The following is a 21,596-nucleotide window of genomic DNA, read 5'->3' as shown; positions in this document are numbered from 1 at the left end:
GGACAATCCTCCCCAAAACAACCTTGTCATGTCTTTCAATACCCCACTATACTGATGCCAGTTTGACTTAGGGTTTCAATTGCTGTGATGAAACACCGTGAACAAAAATCGAGTTATGGAGAAAAGGTTTTATTTGGCTTACACTTCCATATCACTGTTCATCATTGAAGAAAGTCAGGACAGAAACCCAACCATGGCAGTACCATAGAGGCCAGGGCTGCAGAGGCCTTGGAGGGGTTTTTCTTACTGGCCTTCTCCCCATGTCATCATACTGATTTCTTGTGCATTGCAAGACCAACAGTCCAGTGATGGCACCACCATTACTGGGCCTTCCTCAATCAATTGCCAACTAAGAAAATGCCTTGCGTGTCTAGCTACAACCCAATCATATAGAGGCATTCACATGAATGGGCTTGTATGCAGTCAAAAGACTTTAGCTTGTTTCAAGTTGACATAAGAGCATGCAGCCTCATATCTATTCAAAACTCAATAATGGAATCCACTACTGGATCTATAACCTTGCTCACCACAAGCATTTGATGTGGAACACAGTTGGAGAATACCCTCCTTACTGTAGGCTGAGACAAATTCAATTGAAAGGAGGTTAATTACCATCACAAGAGTCTTGACACTATTACATGTTCTTTTTTTTCATAGTACAATGGGAATCTGCACCCATGAGGTACATGCAGATACTGGACATCATGGAGCATGCTGCAAGGCCCTAGATGATTCTGTGTATATAAGCTGACCCTCAGTATCTTGGAAAGTGTCACGTAAGGTTCTCTATCTATGTAGAGGATGCCTTCCAGGGTTCCTTCTTTCTTCACACATTTAACTTGGAATCATCAGGGACAAACTGCTTACATCATATCAGATGACCTTTGAAACAACGGTTATGGATGCAAGTTTCACAGCAAGGCTTCCCCATTTGGGTTGGTCCCTGTGGCTTTGATATTCTTAGACTTTGATGGCATAATGTTACCAGGGACTTGAGAAGATGATCCTCAGACATATTTTTCCAACATGTGTTTGTCACTGGGACAGAAGACCTCAGATGTGAAGCCTGAAGGTAAAAAGTTTGAAGATTTCTCTAGGGCATTGTGGAAAGCTGATCTGGAAGAAATAGGTGGTTGAGTGGCCGCTTCTGTCTATAAAACTTATAAACTCACAGAGAGGGACACACAGGTTCACCTGTTGCAGGTATGCACATGGCATTGTTGCAGATTCCATGTGTGGTCAGGAAAACACTGACAATGCTCACTTTGATACCTTTATTCTTGACCCTGAAGCGTCCTATGTGCCTGTGCAAATTGATTAACTCAGGATGTCCTGCCTCTTTGAAAGACAATGTATACCAGGATGGAGACATGGTGATCACCGCATTCTTACCCCTTTATACCTATCAAACCGCCCCACACTCTGAAGGGCCAGAAAGCACAGACATTTATCCACGGTAAGTGTCTCTTGCCTTCTCTTCCTGGCTCCAATCTCCAGGAAACACCCTTAATCCATTTAATGCTTGTCTTCTCAACATTGCTTCCATTCCACAGTGGTAAGAGTTTTTCATGTTAACCTATTGTCTTCTATTTTTATACCTGAAAGCTGAGTGCACAATCCTTCTCCAGCTGGTTCAAACACATCTATTTTGCTGACAGCTCTTGTGCCGAGGCCAAGTGATGTAACTGGGAACCTTAAATTAAGGAAGGCGTGCATTTTAGTACTGAAAGTTGACCACACAATGGCACTTCTACAAAACAAGGTTCACTGCAGGTTTTTATGCGAATTTCTTAATGTCTGTACCAAAAGTTTGCTACTGTGTGTTCCTTTTTCCTGGGGTAGTTAGGTAGTTAAAACGTTTTGAAGATCACTATTTGCTTCCAGATGTGCTCCTGCACCCTGGTGTCAGAAGCCAGGCCAGGACTAAAATCAGGCAGCTGTGATGTTTACATTCCCTCCAGTTAATGACCAACGCTGGTGCAGGAACGTCACTACAATCAAAGAACTCGTTAACTAAAGGCAGAGACAGACTTGTACAGAATTTGAACAGTTGTCTTCTGCTCTTGTGTGCAGAGAAGATGCCAATGATACAAGAGCTTGCCCCTCCTGTCAGAAGCTGATGTGACAGGTGTTGCCTGTGGCACACTTAGGAAGACAGATGGCAGGAAGGAAAAGCAGCTAACTGTTCCTGCTTAAAAGCAATCTCATTTCTCCCTACATCTAACTGTTGGATGCTGTCTTTGCATTCTCCATCATTTTGTCCTGTTTGTCTCCTTTCACTTTCAGTAACTCTGCCAGTCATGTGTGCTGTTGTCACTGTGGCCCCCCTGTGGCTATGACTCCCACAGATCCTGCTCTTTGTGAGTACTTAGAGAGATGCAACCCATTAGAATTATTAGAGAGATTTTTGGAAGTTTATGACCTGGATCTGTCTGGTATCTAAATACAGCAATCATTAGTGATACACGTTAAATTTAGTAATATTGTATGTTTCCCATATGTAAGGCAAACATCAAGCCTAATAGCTTCCGAGTACTGAAAATTAGATGCAAGAAAACTCAGCGCAAATTTGTCAGCATGTTCTCTAATTTTGTGCATGACCCAAGCACAGTGTATATTTTCTGGAGTGGTGACTGATGTGTTCCGTGATGATGTCAAACTGCAGGAATCCTCCACCTTTAGTAATAAACCCTTTGCAAAGTCTACACTTGCAAATTACATCAATCATACTCTGTCTAATCTCATGACATACCTTTGGGACACCATTACTAACCATGCAGGGCCCCGTGCCTTGAGTTCCTATCTACAACATTTGAATTGGTTTCATCGGCAAGAAATTTGCCTATTAAGCTATCTCCCACCTAATTTTTAAAATATTGGTCACAACCTTTTGTGAGCTTGATAAATACTACATATTTTTCCTTATATTTCTTTTCATTTATCGATGAACTTTAATTTTGACAATATGATTTTTGCTCCAATGTTCTGTGATCACATTCACCCCCATGACACACTCATCTTCCACAACACCCACACCTTCATCTTTCAGATTCATAACCATCCCTTTGTCATCCCACTCCCCTCTCTTTCATCTCCAGAGTCATTTCTCTCTCAGCCCTGTTTAAATCGCACTTTTCATCTTCCGGAGTCATTTTTCTCTTCCCCTCATGACTCTGAATGGTCTGAATAAATATTCTCTCTCTTCAGAAATAAGATATACCCAGGCCCACTCAGTTCTGCTTGAAATTTGACCTTTCATCTTTTAAGACCTGTGTGAAAACTACACTGCAATATACACTGTAATATAGCCAATTCATTTTCCACTTTGGGTACTTGTATTTTTACTGTAAAATTTTCTCCCTGAAATCAAAGTAAAAAATTAAGTTTGCGTGTGGAACAACATTGAATCTGTCCTTTAAAAACATAGTAACATCAATCACTGATTTCCTAAAATACATTTCTTATTTATTTCCCTTTGAATAATGTGTGTTTTAACCTCTGTCCAAAAAAACCCTGAAATTATCTTTCATCTTTCAAAAGTACTTCATGTTTTTCTCTCCTTTAATTGCCACTATTATTTTGAAAACCTGTGTGCATGTACGTTTGTGGAACCGTATGTACAGATGTGAGCATGTTTGTAAATGCAGTTAAGAGTGTGTGTGTATTCATGTGTGTGTGCAACAAATATTTTTGTGCTTGTTAATATGATTTGTGGTAATGTGCATGGGAATGTGTATTGTAAGAGTACATGGGGCAGGATGTGTTTGAGATTGCATGTGAGTTTGTGTGTGTGTGTGTGTATGTGTGTGTGTGTTTGCATGTGTGAGTACGTGTGCATTTGAGTGTGAGTGTGTGGTTTTGAATATGAATGTGTTTGTTGGCAGTTCAGAGGACAGTCTTGGGTTCTGTTCTTCACTTCCCACCTTGTTTGAGAGAGAGCATCTTTGTTGTTCACTGCTGCACACACCAACACGACAGGCTCATGGCGTTTTGGAATTCTCCTCTACTTCTCATGAGTCATTCTATAAGACCACTGGGATAGGAAACATTTGCTACCATGTCCTGGGGAGGACACGCACTCAGGTCCTCACACATGTGCATGGCCAGTATGTGTCCTTTCATTCACCTCCCAAGCTCCTATCTATAGTTACTAGGTTGACTTGGTTCAGGATTACTTTGTAATCATTTAAATTTTAACTTGGAATGTATAGTTCCAGGATTGTATTCTCCCTGCCATTCATATTCAAGACTTCAGTGTGGGCCACATTCCTCTCTCGTAGGATGATCGTCCCATTACCACTTCCCTCTTACAGTTTCTCTTCTTGTATACTTGAAACCACATTTAACCACTGATATGATTTCCATTTTAATCTATTTAATATAATTTATGTGGATTCTTATGAGTTTACACATAGCTTGACTTATGTAAGTCATTTAACACTTAAGGAGATTGTTTTTTGCTTGTGACTTCAAACACATTTGCACACCTGATGAGCTAATTGGTCAGAATCTCTGTGACTGACATCAGAGCTCTATTCTATGGTAACCCATGAGCTCTCTGTCATGTACAAGTTGTTCAACAGAAGACGACACACTTCTTGACTCATGAATGATTCCATGAATTTAAGTCTTTGTTGTGTTCTGTGTGTGTCCTCTTCTCCCAAGGCCTCACTACACGGTGCTGGATGCTTGGTTTTGGCACTAGAAGTTGGTGAGAATCGATAAAGTCTACTTGACAATTTTAGGACATCCAGGGCACACCCTGAAAGGGATGTTTGGGAGACACTTGCCTTTTTCCCTTTGCTTTTTCTCATTCCACACATGGGGTAAAAACCTTTGTCACCTTTCAAATCTCCATGATACTGGGCTTAACAGTCATGGACTGAGTCTTCAGTCCTGTAATATGAAAGAATATTTTTTACTTTTCAAACAAATTATATATATATATAATATATATAAAACAATAGTGAGAAGTTGCTGATGTGGGTTTAAGCTTGATGTTTAATAAATTTATAAGGTCACTGTTCTACATGGTTCCTCTGTTAACTTGTCCAAAAACTTGAAACGGTGCATATCACACTTACCAAAGTGGAGTCTGGTCCTTTTAAATACATTGCTAACATCTTTATTTTACATGTGGGTCTATATTAATTCTGTTTAACTTCTTCAGTTTGATTTCCAATTATGCTTGGCTTTCCATCCTCTCTTCCACAGTCTTTCTCTCTTCCTTAGGGTCTTCACTGCTGTGAAAAGACACCATGTCCATAGCAATTCTTATAAAGGAAAACATTTAATTAGGGATAGCTTACACTTTCAGAGGTTAATCATTATCATCCTAGTGGGAAGCAAGTGAGCATGCTTGTAGACTTGGTGCTGAAGATGTAGTTGAGAAGGCTATAGCTTGATCCTCAGGTAACAGGAAGTGAACTGTCCTTACGCTGGGGTGCATTTTCAGCATATATGAGACCTCAAAGCCTATACCCAGGATACAACTTCCCCCAACAAAGCTACCCTACTCCACCAAAGCCACACCTTCTAATAGTGCCAAACTCCAGGCCAAGTAATCAAACACTGACGAATATATTAAAACCACCACAGTTCCTACACACATGTGATTTGCTTGTTTGAGAAAATGTCACATTTGACTTTGTGAGGATTGTCTTACCATATCATTTGCTGATATGCAGATTAAACTTCATGTACTCCCCAATTTTTGTTTTTCTTCACAACCAGTTTATCTTGGTTTAATTTATACACAGTGACCAAAAGAAGATGATAGGTTCTTGGAAAGTAGATTATAATCAAGCTAAAAATTAAACTTAGATCCTCTGCAAGAGAAGCCAGAAAATACTCAGAATCACATCACTACCAAAGAATGGGATTCAGAATCCCATGAAGTTCTCCTATGAAGTAAAAGATAATAAACCTAACCTTAATGTTTCCCAATGAGTAACTATTGCAAGGAGAAACTCTCAGTCAAAGATAATCAGACAAATAGGGAACACATCATTGTTTAATGTAGTGAAGCAAAACACACTGAATATAAAATGATAGAATTAAACACCTAAGCACTCAGCTATACAACGAATCATATTCAGAACACAGATTGTCCATTTAGTGGATAGTTCTAAAAAAGTGAAATCGCTACCAGGGCTACCAAGTAACAAACTTTCTAAAACAATTACAGGCTTTAATATATTAACATTTTCAGGAATGACCATTTGGTATTGGATAAGCAACTTATATCCTCCCTCCTGGGGAATACTACTCCCCAACTCTCAGAATTTCTCATTTACTTCTGCTTTGGGGGAGTGTTTTTATAGAATGTTGAGGCACCTTAGGCATCTGTCCATATTAGCATGTCTATTGTTGTCTTGAAAACATGCATGTAAGAAACATGATACAGACTGAGCAGCTTGCATTTATGTATTCAAGAATATATGTATACAAACATACATATTTAAAAATGATTGATAAACATGAGGTCATGAATTGAAAGAGCATTGAGGAGTTCAGTAGAGTTTGTTTTAAAAGGAAGGGGGTAAATAATGTAATTATATTGTAATTCAAGATTAAAATAACAGATAAAAATATTTCTGTGATGTATAATATCAAAAATGTGAATGTCAATAACTAAAGTTTAACAGAAAAGAAAACAGAGATCTAGGAAGTTAAGATTAGGAACTCACTAAAATTAAGCTATATAAAAATGGAAAAAGAAGAAAGACAAAATGATGTATGGGACAAGAAAGCTAAGTAATTCATTCAAGGAGAGATAAAAGATTAAAACAACCACACACTGTGCAGCAGATGGTGCCAGTTATCCAGACTGGCAGTGTGGTCCCATGCTCATGGCAGAATGTGAGTTGAAGCTACCATAGAAGGGACTTGGGGAGCTGTCTCCAAGCCTAACAACGTTTCTCCAGAAGAATGTGTACCTGAATTCAGATAGCCAGAACCTATGTAAAAGTTTGTTGTGACTGGGTATGTGCTTGCAACTCCAGAACTTTGAGGCATGGAGACAGGATAGCTGACACATCCTGGCTGCCAGAGGAGTTCCAAGTTCAGTGAGAGATCCAGAAAAATCATATTGAGAGTGAGAAAGCAGGACCCCAGACCTTCTCTAGCATCCTTATCAACAAACACAAATGCATATCCAGTATATACATGGCCTTACATTACACCACCTATGTACACATATAATAACAATTAAGTTAAATACATAATAGAAAATACATGTAAAATCTAAACATAAAATATGATTAATGAAAATTAAACAAGGATATTCAAAATCACAATTAATGCAAATAAATCAATTGGCTACCTATAGACTGTAGAATCATATAGAAATGTCATATCTGAGGATGTCCTTACGTTTAGAGATGATAAATTACATGAAGAATCAGAAAATATATGGTAGATACCAATGAAGCAAATGTGGGTGAAAGCATACAGGAAATTCACATGCAAATAAAATATACAATTATGAATCAAATGATCCACTTATTATAAAACAGATGCCTAGTAATTTTTATCTTAAATGATATGTTATCATGTAACCTAAAGACAAAGTGAGGTTGGACAAGAAACAAAATAGGCAGAAAAGTTGCCTTGTTTTTCCTTACATATAAATGAAGGATGTGTGACCCAGATATCACAAGTAGAGTGACTTGAATTTTAGTTCATCATTAACAAGCATCTTGTCTTCAAGCTGGGGAGACTGATCAGTGGGAAACAGCACCCTGGTGCAAGCATCAGGGTCTCAGTTAGATTCTCTACTGATCATATGGAAGCAAGGTATGGCTGCACGTGCCTCTAATCCCAGAATTTGAAGACAGGGACAGAGGAGCCTCCTGAACAGCGTAGCTGGAAGTACAAGCTTCAAGTTCACTGAGTGATCTTGTCTTAAAGGAAGAAGTCATCTGGTATCCTCCTCTATCCTTTGCTTGTGTACACATCTGGATACATCACACACACACACACACACCAAATACATTCACATATACTTTATACACACATATATGCTACAAATACATATGTACACAACACATATATACATGCACAATGCACACACACATATATATATACACACACCACCTACCTATACAAACACCCATACGCACACCATATCTTGTCCTGAACCTGCAGGAATAATGGTGGCAAATGGCAAGGTGTCAAGTGGGAAGAATGAAGATGAGGAATACAGATGACAAAAACAACTAGGATCAGAAAGTCTCGCATAAAGTGATGCCTTAAGCCAAACAAGTTTGTGAAGCAGTGCAGCGTCCTATATACTCGCTGCAGTGGGAAAATGGCAAAGGTCAGCTGAGAGCTAAGTCAGACAATATTGTCAAGTAGAACACAGAGTATTTCAGATCCTAGTGCCTTGGGACTGATATCAGAAGCCCAGGGAGAACAGTCATGTAAGAAACATCAAGTTTGACTCCTCTCTTTAACTGGCTACATCCCTAGATAGGCGCTAATTACAACCTAAGACAAGAATGTAGAACCACATTTCTCTTTGTCTTTCATCAGGCGTTCTTAGAAAGTCTCCCCACAACATACAAACTCACACTCCACAGAAGGATACAAGATCTATTTTTCACTTTTATGAAGGATAGACATTCCAAGATAAAGGTACGTGATGATCATGTAGTGATTTCCTGCTTCATGAATGGCAGATAGTCTTCTTGTTCTATCCTCACACATAAAATAGATGAAGGAAGTGGTCTGGTCTACCATTTAAAAAATCACATAAATAATATTTAACAGCTCCTTTAGTGCATGGCAGTTACTGTATTGATTTTGAAGACAATGGTGATAGAAGATTGTTCTGTCCTGTCCTCTGCACAGTATCCATCCCACCAACTACCAATTTGCAATGGCCTTGATTTTTGCTGTAGAAGAGATCAACAGAAACCCCCTACTTTTACCTAACACATCTCTGGGTTATGGTTTCTACACTGCTGGGCTAAGTCAAGAAGAAACAGTGCTGACTTTTCTCATTTGGCTCACTGGTCAAACCTCATTCATCCCAAACTACACCTGCAGAAGAGAGGAAAACTCTATCGCTGTAATCACAGGAACAACATGGGAAATTTCTTCCTTAATTGGCACATTTCTGGGACTTTATAAATATCCACAGGTAAGATTACATAAATGGGAAGAAATGGCGGCATTATCCTTTGATTCCAACAATGGGTACCAAGGGAACAGCATAAATAGGAAACACTTCATCTGGGTGATGGTGGTACATACCTTTAATGCCAGACTCAGGAGACAGAGGCAGGTGAATCTTTGTGAGTTCCAGGCCAGCCTTGTTTACATAGCTTGTTCCAGGGCAGCTAAGGCTAGAAAAAAGAAAACCTTTGTTAAATAACTAAGAGATAGGCAGAGACAGAGACAAAGAGGACTTTATTTGTGTGTGATTCAACATACAAAGTCTTAGTATAAATGATATACCAGTAATCTGTGCTTTTTTTTCTTTTCTTTCTTTTTTTCCCCGGTTTTTCAAAACGGAGATTCTCTGTGGCTTTGGGAGCTCTCCTGGAACTTGCTCTTGTAGATCAGGCTGATCTCAAACTCAGAGATCCACCTGCCTCTGCTTCCCAAATGCTGGGATTAAAGACATGTGCCACCACCACCCAGTGCTGTCTGTGCAATCTTGAGGACAGGAATTTGGACGCCAGTACCACCAACTTCCTCATGATAGCACAGCAGAGACAGGATTATCCCCGTGGATTCCTGTCTTCTAGTAAGCAATAAAAACATGAATCTCAGGGTTAAAGAGAGACCATACCTTAAGAACACTATGTGGGGAAAGTGTAGGGCATTCAAAGCCCTCATCTAACCTTCACATGCATATGTACTGACACATACATCTCTCTCTCTCTCTCTCTCATACACACACACACACACACACACACACACACACACACACAATCCTAACTAACTAATGGATCTTTTGAAATACAAGAAATTCTTTAAGGCTATATAGTTGAGATTTGTTGATATAGCAACATTACTTTTGTTTGAAATATACTGGAAGTGCTTCAGACACACACATGTTATAGAATGGTCTCCAAAATGGTAGAATTGATTTAAATGTAAATTTGACTTTTTACAACTTTAAGTTACTGTTTCATACTCATTGAGTCCATGATTTCTGGAGACTTCTTCATGCCACTCCTTGTTCACTTTTCTTCAGCTTTCCTTCGGACCTTTCGAGTCAAGTATGAATGACCCCGATAAGTTTCCTTCTTTGTATCAGATGACCACCAAGGACTCTTCTCTGGCCTTAGGCATGGTCTCATTGATGGTCTACTTCAGATGGAACTGGGTGGGACTGGTGATCTCAGATGATGAAAAGGGTGTTCACTTTGTCTCAGAACTGATAGCAGAGATGGAAAGAAACGGAGTCTGTGTTGCCTTCTTAGAAATGATCCCAATCAGCCATATGTTCTCTATGACATTTGCTACCATATACCAAAGCCCAGTTGTGATGAACTCAGTAAAAGTCATCATCATCTATGGTGACACTGACTCTTCTTTAGGTGTGCTTTTTAGAAGATGGGAATATGTATCTCCGTGGAGAATCTGGATCACCACTTCACAATGGGAAGTGACTACTGCTATGAGACATTTCATTCTTGACTCATTCCATGGGACTCTCATCTTTTCACAACACCATGGTGAGATTTCTGCTTTTAAGGACTTTGTAAAGACAGTTACCCCTTCCAAATACCCAGAAGACATTTTCCTTGCAAAACTGTGGGAGAATTATTTTGATTGTTCACTCTCTGACACTTCCTGTAAAGCATTAGAAAATTGTTCATCTAGAGGTTCCTTGGAATGGTTACCTTGGTACCACTTTGACACTGCCATGAGTGATGGCAGCTATCATGTATACAATGCTGTGTATGCTGTAGCACACACCCTCCACAAGATGCTTATGCAGCAAGTAGACATGCAAACAGTGAAAAATGGAGAAAGAATGAAATTTCCTCCGTGGAAGGTAATGATTTTTCATTTGGATGATGTTGACTGTCACCACAGGAACTTAGTTAAATGGCCCCAGAGGTGCTCCAAATAAGTTCCTTGGGATTTTTTCCATAAAGAAATCTTATAGGCTGTTTTAACTGCTTAACAGGAAAATGATTTGGATGTAAATCATAACCAAAATTCCAGTATCATATAAATAAATATTGATGTGCTGAGAGCCAAAGTTTATGTTAAAGATGAAGGGCCAACAGTATTTTGGGCTTCTAAGATTCTCAATAGAAAATCCATAATTTCTTCCCATTATATTCTTTAATATAAATAAGAAATTTAGGAACATATCAGGTTCCTAAGTAGTGTACAATGCCAACTAACAAAAAATCTTAAAACATCTATTCAAACTACATCTGGTAGAGAGACTGTCTTAGGTGTGTTTCCTTTGGCTATGATAAATGTGGACAAAAGCCACTTAAATGAGAAAGGGCTAAATTGACTCATAATTCCAATTTATAGTCCATGATCCCAAAGAAGTCAAGGTAGCAAAGATGTAAAGCAGTCTAGCACATCAACATCAACAGTCAAGAACAGAAAGCAATTAGTTATAGCATGAATGCTATTATTCCTGTCATTCACTCCAATATATTCAGTTCAGTCTCAACTCATGAAATGTTCCTGCTCAAACTCAAGGTGAGTCTTTGTAACCCAAGTTACACAATCCCTCATAGATATACTCAGAGGCCAAATAATCTAGAAAATTCTTCACTGAGTCCTAACTCTCATGTGTTTCTAGATTGTGTCTGGTTCATAGTTAGAACTAACCATCACAAACATGAATGATTAGTGTTGAAAACCACGATATTTCATAGCAAACCTGAGATGTATTTGAATACTCTGTCCACATAGTTATATGATAGTTTTGTTAAGTCACTGTAGTCATTCATTATTTTCTGCTATATACTTGTAATAATGCTTCATTTCGAAGGACTGATTAATTAAATGTGAATATGACATAATTCTGGTTTTTATCTTAACAATGAATATTGCTATTCTAAATCATGCATGTACATTAGCTGAACCACGTCCTGAAGAACATTCAATTCAAGAATCCCACTGGAGACTCAGTAACTTTGAATCCTTCAAAAAACATTCATATAACTTATGACATTCTGAACTTCTGGAATTTTCCACAAGGTCTTGGATATAAAGTAAAAATAGGAACATTTTCCCCATATTTTCCACCTGGTCAACAGTTGTCACTCTATGAGGACAGGATAGAGTGGAGCACAGGAGTTACAGAGGTGGGTTCGAATCTCACAACATGCTTTACAGAAGATAGAAAAGTATGAAAAAAATGGAAAAAGTGCTTTGCTGAGTCTCATACCTCCATACAAAATAAAGATGACTGCCCTGGCCTGTTTGCAAACTCACTCCTTACATTCAAATGTTTTCCTCCTAAGTTTATTATTGCCAAATATTATCACATTCTTCCCTATGTATATACCTGTTTCTAAATATTATATATATATCTCTTTACATGAATATTCATGTGTGCATTATCCATATATCCTGTTACAGGGTGTATGTACACATTCATTAATTAACTGAATGTAGGTTTATAATATTAAATTTGTCAACAATCAAGTACTCGCATAAAATTCAGTTGCCAGATCAATCCTTATGTGTCCTCATATCTCTGATTTCCTCAGACTCCCATCTCAGTTTGCAGTGAAAGTTGTGGCCCTGGATTCAGAAAATCTCTTCAGGAAGGCAAGGCTGTCTGTTGTTTTGACTGCAGCCTCTGCCCAGAAAATGAAATTTCCAATGGTACAGGCAAGTGTGTGTTTTTAACCCACCGTTTGAAGTAGTAATAATGCAAAAGATAATCACATAGACTATATTCTAAAATTTTTTGGTTCATATTGAATAGTAATAATCATCAATAACATACCCCCTTGCAATAGCCCACATTTGGTAGCTTTACAGGATTAACAGCCATATGTTATTTAGTTACTTTTTGATAACCCAAAAAGAGTTTAATATTTGCTTCTCTCAGATAAATTTACATGTGGAATATACAGACATGTATCCATGTCCAATCTTTTTGCAACTGTATTTACCTAACATTATTACCATTACTGTTGCACAGGATAACTCTTCCGGTGCCCTAAACTGTTCTTGAAATAGATCAAATATTAATAGACAGTAGATTTGTCTTAAGAAATTCAGGGACTGTAGCAGAGGTTTAGAAGTGAAGAACATTGACTGTCCTTTTAGAGTACCTGGATTTGATTCCCAGCATTAAAATGATGGCTTCCAACTGTCTGTAACTCCAGTCCCAGGAGTTATTGTGAGAAATATAATAAACATATGTAGTGCACAGATCAACATTCAGGTAAAATACTCAAGCCAAACATACAGAGTTAGTAATGCATATGTCTCATATAAAAATAAGCGGCATAGATTGATTCCAATGAGAAAATTATATTTTCTGCTCTCTGTAATTCACAGATGAGCAGCAAAGAAAATCTGTGAAGATATACATTTATGGTTTAGCCATAAAACTAAATAAATGTATGTAAAAATTCTTGCAGAATGAAGTAATTCTATATGCATATTAAGTATAAACCATGCATGTTTATGTGGGTTTTTACCTGAACATAAGATTATCAAAGAATAGAGCATATGGAAGTTATTACTGTTTGGAATGGATGAGTATAGGAAATTACCATATCATGCAATATTCAGTACATAATGAATTACTTGAAGAAAACCTGATATCTGACCACCCAAAAAATAATAGAACAATCAACGTGAATAACATCAATGCAATACTCCACCATGAAATGCTTAAAAATAAATTGAACAACAAATAACACATTCAACAAGTTAATATGATGCAATGATGTTTCAACACACACAACTTATTATTTGAAATTCACCACATAAATAGATTCAAGTACAGAAAATACGTTATCATGTAATTTTGTAAGGACATTTCTTGGAAAAAAATCTAAAATGTCATCATGATAAATTTTTTTGGAGAATTTAGGGATAGAAGGGACATATGGAATCATAATAAATGAACGTATAAGCCCACAGGCAGCATCACATTAAAAAAGGAGATTCAAAGTATTTCCACTATCTCAGGAACAAGAGAATGTTATATGCTCTGTAGAATTTTATTCTTTAGTGCTTTAAGTCTTACCCAGAGAAGTAAGGCACCCAGTAGAAAAGGGGATTGCAGATTGGAAAGGAAGAAGTCAAAGTGTCTTTATACCAGAAGACAGGATTCTATTTCTAAAAGATAATAAAGATCCCTCAAGAAACAACTACAGCTGAGAAACACCTTCAGCTAGGCAACAGTACACAAAATTAACTCACAAAAAAGTTTTCTTAATAATAATGTTCTTCCTAAGTTGTTATCTTTATACTCATTGGTTAGTGTAGTTCTCAACCCTCATCAGAGATGACAGTTAGTAGAGACATTTATCACAGTTCAGAAAGAAGAGAATAAAAGTAAGTGGAGACACCTGTCAAACAGCCCCTAACCTGACAGTTCAGAGATCATCACTGAAGTATGGGGAATAGATCATAGGAGCCATGGGTAGGGGATGGCTGCGGCAAAAATATTTTATAGATGTGCACTATTTTTGTCACTGTTGCAAGCATGGACTCAAATGAGCTGTGACTGCATGCACAAGACCCACACTAGGTCAAAACAGGCAAGCTCACAGAATTGTTGGTGTCTGAGATCATAAATACCCATTCCTACATGAGGAACATTTGATGGTGAAGTGGGAATCAGTTTTCTTTGAGCATGAGGCATCAGAGAGGCTACCAAAGCTCCAGTGAATCAAGGTGTAGTAGTCATCGGTAAGTAGATGCAATGGACTTCAAATAACTGCAGATGAGGTAGGGAAAGAAAAGTATTGGGGATGATAGAAAAAGTATTGGATGAGGGAAAATGGGATGTAAGACTGTTCTAAATAAACACTTTGTGTAGGTTTATGAAGCTCCTGAACAAAATGATGAAAAACTGAATTATTTTGGGCTAGGAGAAGATGCTTTGTTGTGGAAAGGCTTTCTCATGCGAATTTTTAGCCTGGAATTGTTCTCACATCACCTTTATCAAAAATGATGAACTACTAGAAATATTTTAACAAAAAAATTGAAACACACACACACACACACACACACACACACACACGCACGCACACACAGATACTTACAGGTACCTTTGTGCCAGGTTAGCAGAATCCCAGAGACTAACCCAAGGAGTTGACACTTCTGATGCAAAAACAAAAGGTTTCTTTATCAAGCTGCCAGCTCTGATCTCACCCCTTGGCGGGGAGATGACATGAGATGCCCACCAGCTAAATAAAAAAAAGCTTTTTTTTTTTTTTTTTTTTTTAATCATTTTTTATTTTAATTTTAAATAGCTTGTTTCACATGTCAATCCCAGTTCCCTCTCCCTCCCCTCCTCCCGCACTCCCCTTCCACCCTCCCTCCCACCCTATTTCCAAATCCCTCCACATAGGGGATGTCTAAAGTCTATCATTTCACTCTTGGTAGGGTCAAGGCACTCCCCTAAGAGTCCAGGCTGAGAGAGCATCTCTCTTTGTGCCATAGGCACATGAAGACAGATTGTATACCAGGGATAGACACTGATCCACAGCTCAGAGCCCCATAGGTTGCCCAGGCCTTCTCACTGACACTCACATTTGGGGGGTCCAGATCAGTCCCATTCTGGCCTCCCCACTGTCGGTCTGGGGTCCAAGAGCACTCCCCTGTTCAGATCAGCTGTCTCTGCTGGTTTTGCCAGCCCATTCCTTGCCAATTTGCTCATCACTCCTCTCTCTCTGTCACTGGGTTCCTTGGGTTCAGTTCAGTGCTTAGTTGTGTGTTTGCCTCTGCTTCCATCAGTCCCAGGATGAAGGCTCCCGGATAGTTATAGACATCAAGTTCATTATCAGGAATGGGCATTCGAGGTGGTCCTTCCACTATTGCTTAGCTTGCCAATTGATGTTATACCTTTAGATCACTCGAGGTCACTCTGGTGCCTGATCTGTCTTCGATCCTATGATTCCCTCTTCCCCCTATTTTACCCCCACCCCCTCAACTAAAGGGAAAAGGAGGAGGGGGAAGGAGTCCTGAGTTTCAGTTTCCCAGGTTACAAGGGATTACTTAATATACCAAAGGTTATCATGAGACTTGAAGCCTTGAGAAGAGAGGAGAAGGAGTCCAGAAGCTGTAAGTCTCAGTAGGGTTCCCATAGTTACAGAGATTACTTAGCACAGTAAGTTTTTTATACAAAGTTATCATAAGACGAAGGACCTTGAGAAGACAATGACTGCATTTGGTTAGGTAGAATTAACTGGCACATCTGTGGTCTGGGATTCCATGGCCGGAGCACATCCTGCGATTGTGGGCTAATGGAGTAGCTGCCGCTGCTGTTACAGCTGCTTGTGGGTCTGAGCTTCTGATCACGTAACCCTCTCACTTAGTTGGGGACTTTTATTCTCCTTATTATGTTTCATCAGTACAAAGTCTATTCTTTTTTATAAATTTTATTTAAATTAGACACAATCTCATTTTATATATCAATCCCAGTTCCCTCTCCCTTCCATTCTTCCATGTCCCTTGCAACCCCCCATCTCATCCCCCATCCACTCCCCATCCATGAGGGATCATCAAAATCTGCCAAGTCATTTGGGGCAGGGCCTAGGCACTCCCCTGTGTATCTAGGCTAATAGAGTATCCCTCTATGGGAAATGGGCTCCTGAAGTCCTTTCATGCACTAGGGATACATCCTGACAAAACCTATTCTTGATTGAAGTAGCTTGACTTGTTTGATTTCTTGCTTAATTTCCTGAGCTCCTTGTGTATTCCAGGTAATAACCTCTGTCAGATATACAGCAAGAAATGGTTTCCATACATTCTCAGGGATGTCTCTTCATTCAATTCATTGTTTCTTTCCTGTTAACGAGCTTTATAATTTCATGATATTATGTTTGTTGGCAGTTGGGATTGCTTCATAAGTGGTTACAGGACTGTTAAGAAAGTCTTATACTTATGACCAAAATCATTTCCAAAGGAAAGGGTGCATATGGCTTACATATGTAGTCCATCATAAGTTGAGAACTCATGAATGAATACAGAAGCAATGAAGGCTCTCCACTTACTGCTTTGCTCCTTATACCATGCTCTGACTGCCTTGATATACCACTAAGGACCACTACCCAAGAGAGCTAACCATCCCAGGGGGCTGGGCATACCACAAAGGCATTAGTCAAGAAAATGCATTAAAGGTGTATCGATAGGAAAATCTAATGGGGACTTTGTCTCATTTGAGATTCCTTTTCACCAAATGATCCAGGCTTATGTCAAGTTGAACCTAACCAACAAAGGTAATAACCTGAAGTGTCTTCAATACTTTCTTCTATGTAACTGACGTAGTTTAATTTAAGATGCAGTCATTTATCAAGAGATGGAATAGAAATGACTGATGAACAATAAAAAGTATTCAGTTTCACTATGTGTCAGATTACTGGAGATAACAGCTTTATTCAGATTCCATCTTACAGCAGCTAAAATAACACTCGTTTAATAATAAATAACAGCACTATGGTGGAATTTGCACAAAAGGAAATGCTTACTTACTGCTAATAGGAGAGCACATTAAATCAGGAACAGAGTCAGTTTTAATTTATGAGCAGCAAACAAAACCATCATTTTCATGAAAAAACAACCCACAGAATGGTAAAAATAAAGCCTATGTTGATATATCAGAAAACCAGTCAGTATGTAGAATACACAAAAACCAGACAAATGTCAGCATCACCAAATCAAACATTCCCATTAAAAACTGTAGCAAGGAGACACACACACAGTTCTCAAAAGTCAAAACACACATACCTCGGGAGCATTAAAATATGTTCAAATTACTTTAGACATCACAAGGATACACATTAAAATTTGAAATTTCATCACACAAAGTCATAATAACCAAGATCAAACAACAGCAAAAACTAAAAGTGACAGCAAATTCCGGTGTGAGTGAGGGGAATGGATAACATATTTTTACTGATGTGGTAATTCATACTGGTACAAACATTATGACACCAAGAGATATGCTGAAGTGGATGAGAGACAGACCGTGAAGCCTCAGCCTTACACAAAGAACTATTGGCAACTGTGGAAACCTGAGACTGGGAAAACTGGAAAGCTGAGCAAGAGTTATCTACTGTTTCTGTGTAACAAAATGAAATATTTAACATTTTCTGTTGTGGAAATTAAAAATTATGCATAGGGAGGTCATGTTCGCCCAAGTAACCATCATGTATATCATCTGTATTTCCTTGGTAATTTGCACATTACCTAGTTTTCGTGACTACATACTACTTCAGTGAAAAAACATGGTATAATTTGCAGTGGACCTATTTAGTGCAATATAAATATCTATTTTAGTCCCCCAAATTTGATGTTACATTTTAATAAACCAAATGTGATGCAATTGATAGTGTTCTGTTGCTTTTGTAGAGACCTTCACCAAAAGCACCTTCAGAGGGAAAGAGCTAGTTTTAGCCTGCAGCTTACAGTGTATCATGAATGAGAAGCATGGAAGGAACTCAGTTCAGAAACCTGGATGAAGGAACTGAGGTGGAGAGCATGGAGTTGCTTAGTATCTTTCTCCCCATGACTCATCCACGTTACTTTGTTAGTATAAACTAGGACCAATTTCTCAGTTTAGATCTTTCTACAAAAATTATTAATTAATATAATATTAACATAATGCCCCATAGATTTGTCAACTGGTCAGTAATGGGGACCCTTCCTTTCTCATTTGACATTCCATTTTCAAAAATGATCTAAGATTTGTTGCTTAAAAAAACAATGCAAGGCATGATGTTCTTAAAACACAAACTTGGATGATTGTTAATTGATGATGTATTCATACCCATCGGTGGAATTTATATAATTCTCAGCATGTTTTGAGGGCTTTAATTTTTCTCTGCCGTGGGAAGAGATAGTATTAGTGCCCAAGAGATACCCAGAATTCTAGTTATTGGAGACCATGAATCCAATGTCATAGACACAAGGGAAATAAGTGCTTGCTCTTGTGAAACTGCAAGCCTAAATTACTATATTTTCATTATACCAAATATATAATGAAAATAGTTATTTTGTCTTAATTTGGAGACAAGAAGAGAAGAAACATGAATACATATTAAACATTAAAAAGACATTTGTTTACTTGATAGTAAAGAAGATATGTACTATTAGCTGGGAAGATTCTTCAAAGCAATAGTCTATTGTTCCTTCCCTTCAGTTACCAGAAGAATAATTGGACTATCTTTCAGAATGCACTACTTTCAAAAGTATGTGTGTGGGGGAGGGGTTCAACTGTGAGAAACTCACTGAAGTTGTATTGATGACACCTTACATTTCTTGCCAGATGTTGATCAGTGTGTGTCATGTCCAGATGATCAGTATGCCAACACAGAGCGAACCCATTGCTTCCAAAAAGCTGTGACATTCCTGACTTATGAAAACCCCTTGGGGATGACACTGGCTGGCATGGCCCTGTGCTTCTCGACACTCTCAGCATCTGTCCTTGGGGTTTTTATAAAGCACCAAAAGTCTCCTGTGGTGAAAGCCAATAACAGGACTCTCAGCTACATCCTTCTTGTTTCTCTCACCTTCTGTTTTCTTTGCTCATTGCTATTCATTGGTCAGCCCAACATAGCCACCTGCATCCTGCAACAGATCACATTTGGTGTTGTGTTCACAGTAGCTGTGTCTACTGTCTTGGCCAAAACCATTACTGTGGTGCTGGCCTTCAAGATCACTGCTCCAGGAAGAAGGATGAGGGGGTTGCTTAAATCAGGGACACCCAGATTCATCATTCCCATCTGCACAATTATACAAATTATCATCTGTGGAATCTGGCTTGGAACCTCCCCTCCCTTTGTGGAAATAGATACACATTCTGAACATGGTCAAATTATCATTGTGTGCAATAAGGGCTCAGTCACAGCCTTCTACTGTGTCCTGGGATACTTGTGGGCTCTGTCCATAGGGAGTTTCACTGTAGCTTTTCTGGCCAGGAAGCTACCTGACACCTTCAATGAAGCCAAATATCTGACATTCAGCATGCTGGTGTTCTGCAGTGTCTGGGTCACCTTCCTCCCTGTTTACCACAGCACTAAGGGGAAGGTCATGGTGGCTGTGGAGGTGTTCTCCATATTGGCTTCTAGTACAGGGCTCCTAGGCTGTATCTTTTTCCCGAAGTGCTACATAATAATCATGAGACCTGTTAAGATCTCACTGAAAGCCACAAGAGACAGAGTGCAGGGGAAATGATCAGTCTTTAGAATAACTCGTGTTACATTTTTAAAAATTTGAGTGGTGTCAACAGAATTTCACATGTTAAGTACCTACTTACAGTGTACATCCCTCAAAGATTATTGACTTGCTAAACATTTTGTGTTTGTAGAATATTGGAAATCTGTATGTCAAGAGTTAAATTATTACGGGTTGTTTAGATTTCTACTCAGCCAGCTATGTCTTTTGCATGCGAATTTTGGATAAATACTTTTTCAATGTACAAAATGATCTTAGTTTCCATCAAACAAAAGGTTAAGGATAGTATAGGATTGCATCAGACCATAATTATAGCATGGAATTTCCAGATTTGCTGTGACTTTGCCACAAGATTTACAGAATTGTATTTTTAAAGTGTCTTTATTTATAAATTAATTTGTTCATTACTATTTTTGTTTGTTTTTATTTTGACATTTTTATTTAAGTTAGAAACAAGCTTGCTTGACATGTCAATCCCAACTCCCTCTCCCTCTCCTGTTCCCCTGGCTCCCACCAACCCCTCCAACCCCCTATTCTGCCTCCACTGAGGAATCAAAAAACCAAATCATCTAATTACATACAGTAAAGGTTTTGAACAAAATACAGTATCTATTTGTGACAAAACATTTGGAGAATCTATGAGGATGGGAGAAATATCTCAACATAATAAAGGAAACACACAAGCACATGGTCAACATCCCACTCACAGGAAATAGACTTGTCGTATTTCCTCTTAGTCAGGAAGAGGTTTAATATATCCACTCTCCTCATTTCTACTCCATAGTGCTTGAAGGTTCAGCTAAGAAATAATGCAACAGAAGTAGATAAGGAGATGGAGATCAAAAAAAAGAGGAAGTCAAAGTATCTTTACCTACAGGTGATATGATGGGTTGCATAAAAGACCCTATCAATGCCATGAGGAAATTCTCAAAGACGATAAATACACCCAGAGAAGTAACAGGACGCAAAATCAAAAGTCTTTTTTTATATCAACCATAAACATACAAAGAAAGAATCTGGATAAGAAAACTATTCAGAATAAATTTAAAACAATCTTAGAATAATATGAGACATGGGTGAGAAGCACAATGAAATCCCAATGGCTCTCAAGAAAGAAACTGAAAAACACATCAGGAGACAGAAAGAATTCCCGCACACTGCGGGGAAGTGGTGCTTGTCTTGTTTGGGGTTCTCATGACTGTGATAATACATCAAAATATCAACTAAAAGGGGAA

The 21,596-nt window shown here is 38.4% G+C and overlaps 1 protein-coding gene across 1 annotated transcript; it reads left to right on the top strand.

Moving 5' to 3' along the window:
* The first annotated feature begins 1,256 nt into the window (after positions 1-1,256).
* Positions 1,257-20,361, top strand: LOC121136936 (vomeronasal type-2 receptor 116-like). The gene is made up of 6 exons (XM_040738492.1): positions 1,257-1,456; positions 8,854-9,145; positions 10,208-11,014; positions 12,069-12,296; positions 12,705-12,834; positions 19,454-20,361. Exons 1-6 carry the CDS (start codon positions 1,257-1,259, stop codon positions 20,359-20,361), a joined length of 2,565 nt encoding a protein of 854 aa, XP_040594426.1.
* Positions 20,362-21,596: the final 1,235 nt, after the last annotated feature.

This window comes from Mesocricetus auratus, unplaced genomic scaffold (assembly GCF_017639785.1).
Source record: "Mesocricetus auratus isolate SY011 unplaced genomic scaffold, BCM_Maur_2.0 Super-Scaffold_100676, whole genome shotgun sequence".
Classification (NCBI taxonomy): Eukaryota; Metazoa; Chordata; class Mammalia; order Rodentia; family Cricetidae; genus Mesocricetus; species Mesocricetus auratus.
This window is presented reverse-complemented; position numbering and strand designations above follow the sequence as displayed.

Excerpts from the sequence above, each read along its gene's own strand:
- LOC121136936 (XM_040738492.1), top strand. The coding sequence starts at position 1,257 with ATGCTCACTTTGATACCTTTATTCTTGACCCTGAAGCGTCCTATGTGC. Across the intron at positions 12,297-12,704 it reads GGAGCACAGGAGTTACAGAG|ACTCCCATCTCAGTTTGCAG; the intron begins GTGGGTTCGAAT and ends TGATTTCCTCAG. Across the intron at positions 12,835-19,453 it reads TTCCAATGGTACAGGCAAGT|ATGTTGATCAGTGTGTGTCA; the intron begins GTGTGTTTTTAA and ends ATTTCTTGCCAG.